Here is an 8296-nt window from a genome sequence, read left to right as displayed (position 1 = left end):
CCCTCACTGATTTCAGAGGAGAAGCTCAGAGGTGGATTCATCAAATTCATAACCAGCTCCAAGCACAGGTGTGTCAACAGCACTCTGTCCTTCAAGGCAGGACTGACAGAGCTGTGGGCTATTACAGGTATGACCACGATGATCAGAACAAATATTACAGTTTTCTCAATCGATTTGTCACATTTACTAAAACAAACTTACAATTTTCAAAACTCAAGCAGGCCTAGCCTACAATGATCACACCACGTTTTACCTTCAGCACATTAGGCTACACTGTGTCAGGGATCTACAACAGGGGTCAGGGTTAGGGGGGCCACAGAGTCATTGCAGGAGGGGGGCTCCAAATTATTTTTGAAAGGTTTTCAGGAATTAAAAAGTCTTCAAAAGTCTTAACATGGATCTAACATATTTTTACATACGTACATAAATACCCACTGCTAACTGGCCCATAGGGAAGGTAGTCACTAAGGCCATCCACATACACAGTTCATATAAGGATTCACTGTGCTGTATCTATGTTTACCATCACACATGATTTATAAAATCATGCCAAAAATGATTAGGCTAATTTAATAGCTTAGTATTCTTTGCAAAAAAAGTATTTTTAAATGCTTTAGGCCACCCTACAAGTTACTGTAGGCCCAATTTAATGTGCAAAAGGTGATAACTCCCTCAAATGTAAATAATTCCATTAATAAATAAATCATTACCACCAAAAAAAAGGTTCCTTTGTCATTGCTTAGACAGTCAAAATGCAGACATGTGTGTATGACAGTGTAACTATGATAGTTACCCACTATGTAATATTGTCCAGTTGCTAACACACCAGCCATCTGCAAATACATAAAGACAGCTTGTAAAGAAAAATATGCAATATTATCAGAACATACTGTACAAAATGGGCAAGAACCAAGAACATACTGTATGCTGCTAATGTATCAACCTCATGGGTCATCCAATCTCCTCTCTGTCTGGCCACGTTTTTTATCAACATCACACCCGATATCTTCCCTTCCAATTCAATGAGGGAAAAATCTTTTGATTTACCTCCTATAGACCTTTTTGTATTACAACCTTTTTTTCTGCCCAGATAAGGAGTTTGACCACGCAGTGAATGACGCTCTCATGAGGTTTTTTGACCAGTGCACCAGGTTTGTGCAGGAAGTTGAAAACAACCCATCAGCTCTGTCAGAGGTGGACAAGTTCAAGGAGGGACCAGAGATGAGGAGGGTCACGCAGAAGATTGCAGACCGCCTTAGAGTCCCCTACAGTAACATCACAGATGGTGAGTGGTGGAGGAAGCATTCAGATCCTTTATTTAAGTAGAAAAAAAAATACATTATATCATTTTAACACTGCACCTTTACAGGTAAAAGCCAAATGCATTTGGAGTGTTACATCCAGTTGAAGTATTTTCCACCAAATGTATGCTATGTTTTCTGTATGTCAACTGATTTATAGTAATTTGATAAAACTGTAATGACAAGTCTCCTTTACGGAAACACAACGTTTTTATATCAGGAAGATCATCAAAATAATAAGTTGTTTATTTTAATTGGTATTATGACTTTGTTTCGTAAATTGTAACAGTTTTCCTTCCTGAAGATTTATCTGCGTGAAGCCTTTTTTTTTATCCATCTACTTTCACTTCATCGACGTGAATGGAGCGATTGTTGGTTATCAGTGGGAACTGAACACTGCTTCAAGCGCTTGGAACTGCTTACAGATGATCGGATACAAACCACAAAGCAGTTGTGATTGAACTGTTTCATAACAGTGTTCGAACTAGATTTAGACACAGGGCCCCTTGTAAAGGGCCACCATATTACATAATAATGCAAGACCCAGTTGATATTGCACTTTAGTGTTGCAATTTCCCAAACATATAAGTAATTAAATTAAAACATTTAAAGAAAATGGACACACAGTGAAGCTTGGACTTTTGGTGGCCCCAGAATAATTGCCCCCATTTCCTGGCTGGTAATCCAGTTTTGGTGCTTGTTAAGAAACAATCCTATCCCAATTGTTTTGGGGTTTGTATATTTGATGACGTGAGAGTAGATAAATAAGATAAGGGCACCATAGTCTACGTCCACAACGTTCTACTTCCAGGACGTTCAGGTGCCGCCAGGAAATTACGCAGGATGTTTTTCATTTCAGCCCGATATCTGTTACCTTCCGCTTTCTTTGTGTTGGCATTTTAAACCTTTGATTTATGAGGACTATGGTTAACTGCAGGGTAAATTTGAGTCAGCTAGCTAGACTATCGGTTTAATCTCAGATTTCTGTAGCACGACTAAAACAACCTTTGAATTTACACATGTTCCAACCAAACAAGTTCTTTCCAGAGGCTATTTTCCAGCGGTACTGCTGCTCACTTCAGCGCTTAGCGCCGCCCAAGACAAATGTGATACATTTAAAGAAATGCCAATAAACCAAAGCACCTTTTTCTCCCATCCCGGTTATGTGGGCTCGTCAGACCCTCCTCTGCAGCGCTTTGGATGAAGGACTGGCGAGACTAGGGGCACCATATTAAAGGAGGATTGGTTAAAGTTAGGTTCCTGCAGGTAAATCTTCAGGGAGGAAAACAGTGTACAATTGATGATACACATTAAAACAGATGAAAGAGGCTTTGTTCAGTTATCACAAAATGGAATTTAACATTTTCACAGATCTATATCATTGTACATTATTTTTGGGATTATTATTACTATTGCGTTGATGTGTAAGTAGCATTTACTGTAACAGTAAATCAAAGTAATTACAGCTGTCAAATAAATGTAGTGGACTAGAAAGTAAGGTAAAACGTGAATACGTAAGTAAAGTAAAGGTATCTTAAACCTACACTCAAGTACAATGTTGAGTAAATATAGAACTTAGTTATACCACCACTGGTATAACTAAGTTATATACAGGGATGGTCAGATTTGTCTGATACTTTGCTATTTAGTGTGCTGTGTGAATATTTATTTATTTATTTTCTGTTATATTCTAATTTCTTAAGCAATGTTTTGTTGGAAAACTATACTTTTTATGGGTTAAATAGAAAGAAATGCAAAGTTCTGAGTATTTTTCCTTAAAACTGCCTCATTCAAATTCATTAATATTTAATAATTAATGTCTTAATAAAAACTTTACTTTCCATACATGTTTAACTGTATGCTTGCCTATCAACAAACTTCACAACCTGACCGATACATAGCTGATCTGCAATGTATTGATTAAATACTTTCAAAGTCACACTTGCAATTCATTAGAAATAATGAATCGAAAGTGTCCCATTTGAACAAGGTCTCCAGGCATTTTCCCAATAATTAGTACCAAATGACACAATGCTTTATAGGAACCTCCCAATCAATTCACAGATACACTGTATATCACTTGATTTCCAGGAAATTGTTAGACACTTTCGGCCGACTTAAACAAAGTGTTTAAAAAACTGCTCAAATGCATCTATGCCATTGTAAACACAAAAATCACGAAGTTTATTTGGGGAGATAAAGTGCTGAACATCCTATTGGTCATTTTCCACAGTTTGTATATTTGAACAGTAGGTGGAGCTGTTTTTTAACTTGAAAGTATTGACGCTCCACTATATTGAACTCTAAACAGTATTGATCTCATTTGTTGACTTAAAAAAGTGCCAGAGACCTTAAAGTGGAGCAGTAATTAAGTAACATGCACCATGGTGTTTAGGATAATTTGGGTCACGTCTCAGTGCTTTTTTTTTTTTGCTATCAAATGTTTTACGTCCCAGTGCTTTTGATTGTTGTATTGACTGCCTGGCTTGTCGGATTTCACTACCTATCAACATTTAATTGAAACCTTTCTTTTGCAGATATGGCCGAAGCTGCATTTTATTTGTGCGCTTATGAGTTTGCCATCAAGACTGTGAACTCCCCTTGGTGTCAGCTTTTTGATGAGGTCGATGCACAGGTACGGTCGTAAGCTATTCAGTGATTGTGGTTTTAATGTGCTGGGTAAAAGCATGCAGGTGAGAATCCATCATCTACGTTTGATGAGATGTTTATGGGTCAGTAACCTGATGTGCTTGTTTAAGTTAAGTTACTCTTCTGCATTTATCAGTATGGATTAGACTGTGAAGTTTATTTAAGTATGGGCCTTTTTCATCACGATGTGTAGTTTTTCTTGAAAGTTTGCTTAAATGTATTCCTAGCAAGTCCACAAGAAACAGAAAACCTAGATAGGAATACTATAAATAACTAGATTTAAGAAGAAAAAACTAGGATAAAGCAAACTGACAAACCTAATTGTTTTTTAAGTACACCCCCATCAGTTTAAGACCCTCAAATCATGCAAAGAGTAATCAAATATCTTTAATATGTTTAATCTGTTTGTTTGAACATGAATTTAAACGCCTGCTCTAAATTACCTTCTGCTTAAAACTCTATATGATCTCTGTTGCATTACTTCTTCCTCTTTAATCTGTATCATCTCTGTTGAATTAACAGTAAGTACAGTAAATAAAAAAGGAAGAAACGTTTGGAAGTTCAAGTTAGAGAAAGACTAGTTTCTAAAAACAAGTTTCTACAAAAAAGTAGTAGGTAGTACTTGCTTTGCTTTGCCAAAGCATTCATTGAGAAACCTTTTTGGCATTATTCATGTCACAAAGAGTGTTTTGTGTCTTGTGTTACAAACTGACCTAACACTCAGGAGGGCGGAAATGTTACCTCACATAACAAAAGACATCTTTTTTAGTCCTCACATGAAGCCCCCCTGACATCCAGACTCTCAGTGATTCGTCTGATTTGACAGGTTTTGGAATATGCAAATGACCTGAAACAATTCTGGAAAAGAGCCTTTGGTTATGATATTAACAGCAAGTCCAGCTGCATTCTCTTCCATGACGTGTTTAGTCGACTGAACAAAGCAGCCAGCGAGAACAAGTGAGTAAAACTTAAATGTCTTTCGAAACATGAAAATGGAGGGTGCTACTTTGTAATTTTGTTATTGTTAACAAATCCCTTGAAAAAAATACAACAGCGGATCTCTCAGTTCTTTCCAACATTGTTTCCCTTCCTTCAGTCCTTATCCCCAACACCATTCATTGCTACAAAAGGTTTAAATGGAGAAAAAAAAATAGAATTTGTTGGACTATTTTCAGCTGTGGATGAATACACAATTGGTATTTGTATTTACAGCAACTGGACGCCGTTTAGGAGACAGACTCCTACAGTGCCCATGTTCATTGTCATAAAAGAAGATGTCAACTGTTTGGCTCATTGATGTATTTTAATTACATTTTGGATAACAATGGAGGTCTATGGAGTAATCTATATCAGGCATTGGTTACACAGGAAATGCTTGTCAGTGAATGGTTGGCTTTTGTCTTTTCATGGGATTTGTAGACAAAAACAAAATAAAATAATATTGTGGCTGGGTTAGCTTAGTTGGTAAAGTGGGCGTACAAATATAGAGGTTTACTCCTTGACGCAGCATAATTCGACTCCGACCTGCAGCCCTTTGCAGCATGTCATTCTCTCTCTCTCTCTCTCCCCTTTCATGTTGTCATCTGTCCTGTAAAAATAAGCATATATATGTATACAGTATATAAAATATAATAATCATCTACCTTATACTTTAAATCATTGCATGGTAAGACACAAAGTAATAATTTAATACTGCTGACTAGATGGATTAAAATGGAACCTTTTGGGTAATATTTTACATAGAGGTGATATTGGTGTGGCAGAAAGGTCTGGATGGGATTTTGACAAACTACCTTTAAATAAAGTACAAAAGTGCTAGCATTAAAGTATACTTAAAGCTGCAGTGGGTGGAAAGCAAGCAGCATTTGAAGTAGTGTCGACCAAGGGGAGCGCGCTCTCTCTCTAAAATGACCTGTGATTGGCCAAGTCTCTCGTCACGGGCTAGATTTTCTAAGGCCGTAAAAACAGAGCCAAGGGGAGATGCAGAAGTGTTAGACCATTTGAATTATAAAATGATGGTAGATTATTTTGGCATTTATGCCAAACGCCAAAAACAATTGCCTACCACAGCTTTAAAGTTAAAAAAAAGTACTCGTTAAACTGAAAAGCCTATTTCAGAATCATACATATTTTTATATTATTGAATTATAATTATTGATGCATTAATGTGTACGCATCACTAGTGTTGCAGCAAGCAGCTAGTGTTGCTTGGCAAAGACCTGTTAATAGCTCAAAAACATCTGGTGCTCTATACAGCAGAAAACAAAAATAAGAATTTTAAACTCCAATGTACAATTAGTTCTGGTTTATGGCTCTGAGACCGAATGAATGAGAAAGACCACAATCAATAAAGTGCAAACCTTGCCTGTGTTCTGACAATCCATGCTGTCTTTTCAAAATGCTAGATCGTTTGATGGTTTTGGATCTCGGCCATTACATGTCGTTATGCTTGCTTGGGTATCGGCTGGCGCAACAAATTATACAGATTTCTGGAAGTCAGAGGTGGGCTGGTGGCTGGGCCAGCAGAACGCTATTTTTCTTGGAAGTCCCTTAATTAACCTCCCTCGTCTTTTTTGACACATTTTTCAGAGGTAACAAATTGAATCCTTCATCCAGGCCTGTGCGTATGTGTGTGTGTGAAGATGACTGAAACTGATGTTGTACATCCTGTATGTTAGGTCAGGCCAGCAGGTGACTGAAGCCGTGACAGTCCAGGTCGGCCATGCAGAGACCCTCCTGCCACTGCTCACCCTCCTGGGCTTCTTCAAGGACAGTGATGCCTTGACTTCCACCAACTACGACACACAGACCCAACGCTCCTTCCGCACCAGCCACATGTTACCCTATGCAGCTAACTTGGTCCTGGTGCTATACGACTGTGGGGGAGGCGACCTGAGGCTGCAGCCACTGCTCAACGAGAAGCCTGTGACTTTCCCCGGTTTGACTGACCAACAGGCCTCCATGCCGCTCTATCAAGACGTCAAAGATCACTACAGGGAGCTGCTCCAAGGCTGTGACTTTGAGACTGAGTGTCAGCTGTTCAAGAGTCCTGCTTAATTTTAGGCAGACAGAAAATAGGGCATGACAGTGTCGTTATTGTGTTTTAATTGCAGAATGGAGTTAACACTATGGTCCCAATAGGAGCATCTTGGTTTAAATTCCTCTCTGATGCAAACCATGAAAAATCGCTGTTTGAACCGGCCTTTAATCAGTTTGAAGCAACTAGGACGCTTTTGCACTCCCCTTGTCTTATGGCTGAGAAGAGGCATATGGTGTTTCTAAAACTGATCCCAGCCTTGCAGTATAATTTCAAGTTCACCTGTACCATTACAGTTTTACTACTACTACTGCTACATTGCTTATTTTGCAAGGCAGCTTTCCAGGAATTAAAGGATTTATTTTTACATTGTACACATTTCATATTGCTCCAACCAAAATCAGTTCCCCTTGGTTTAAAAGAGCACAATATTGTGTGATCAGTATGTATGATGAGAAAATTGGTGGGGTTTACGACAATACACATCCTTTACAATTCATTTTAATGATTGAATACTGCTGACTAGATTGATTAAAACAGAACCCGGTGTAATATTTACACAAAGAGCTGAAGTTGGTGTGAATGGGATTCAGACAAATTTCCTCAAAGTTTACAAAATACCAGTGGTAGAAGAAGTACTACTCAGATCTATTAGTAAAGTAAAAGGAGCAATACCATAGTTTAGTATTCTGTTAGAAGTAAAAGTCCTGCTTTCAAAACTATGGAATTAAAAAAGTATTAGCATTAGAATGTACTTAAAGTTCCAAAGTAAAAGTACTCGTTAAGCAGAATGGTCCATTTCAGAATCATATATCATATTATTGGATAATAATTAGTGATACATTCATGTGTAAGCATCACTAGTGTTGCAGCTGGTAAAAGTGGAACCAGTTTTACTACTTTATATACTGCCAGGTGGCTAATCCATAACAGTACATCATCATTTACGAGTTGATTATAAAATATGATTAATCTCTCTGCAAAGTAGCTATAACTGATTAAAGCTGTCAAAATAAAGGTAGTGACGTGAAAAGTACATTTAACTCCAAACTGTAGTAGATGTATAAAGTAAAATAAGTTAATAAAAATAAGTAAAATACTCAGGTAACGTACAAGACTTAGTATCAAAAAAGCCCAGTACTTGCGCAAAATACAAAATAATACAAAAATCAACAGCAGCAAAATACTTATCAACAGCAGCACTTGTTTAATAGCCTGTATGAAAACATAACTTTTCTATTTTTAACACGTCCACATTTAGATTTCTGAAGCGTTCTATATGATCAAAAAATAATACAATGCTAATAAA

The 8296-nt window shown here is 37.4% G+C and overlaps 1 protein-coding gene across 1 annotated transcript in view; it reads left to right on the top strand.

The window, feature by feature from the left end:
• Positions 1 to 7361, top strand: part of minpp1a (multiple inositol-polyphosphate phosphatase 1a) — a 7904-nt gene extending 543 nt beyond the window's left edge. The window contains 5 exon segments of the mRNA XM_032541425.1: positions 1 to 127; positions 1091 to 1285; positions 3839 to 3936; positions 4777 to 4907; positions 6629 to 7361. The exon segment at positions 1 to 127 is cut by the window's left edge and continues 9 nt beyond it. Coding sequence (XP_032397316.1) covers positions 1 to 127; positions 1091 to 1285; positions 3839 to 3936; positions 4777 to 4907; positions 6629 to 7007 — 930 coding nt within the window. The 3' untranslated portion in view covers positions 7008 to 7361.
• Positions 7362 to 8296: the final 935 nt, after the last annotated feature.

The sequence above is a fragment of the Etheostoma spectabile genome, chromosome 17 (genome assembly GCF_008692095.1).
Source record: "Etheostoma spectabile isolate EspeVRDwgs_2016 chromosome 17, UIUC_Espe_1.0, whole genome shotgun sequence".
NCBI classification, from domain to species: Eukaryota; Metazoa; Chordata; class Actinopteri; order Perciformes; family Percidae; genus Etheostoma; species Etheostoma spectabile.
The sequence above is the reverse complement of the archived record's forward strand: the minus strand, read 5'-3'. Positions and strand labels throughout refer to the sequence as shown.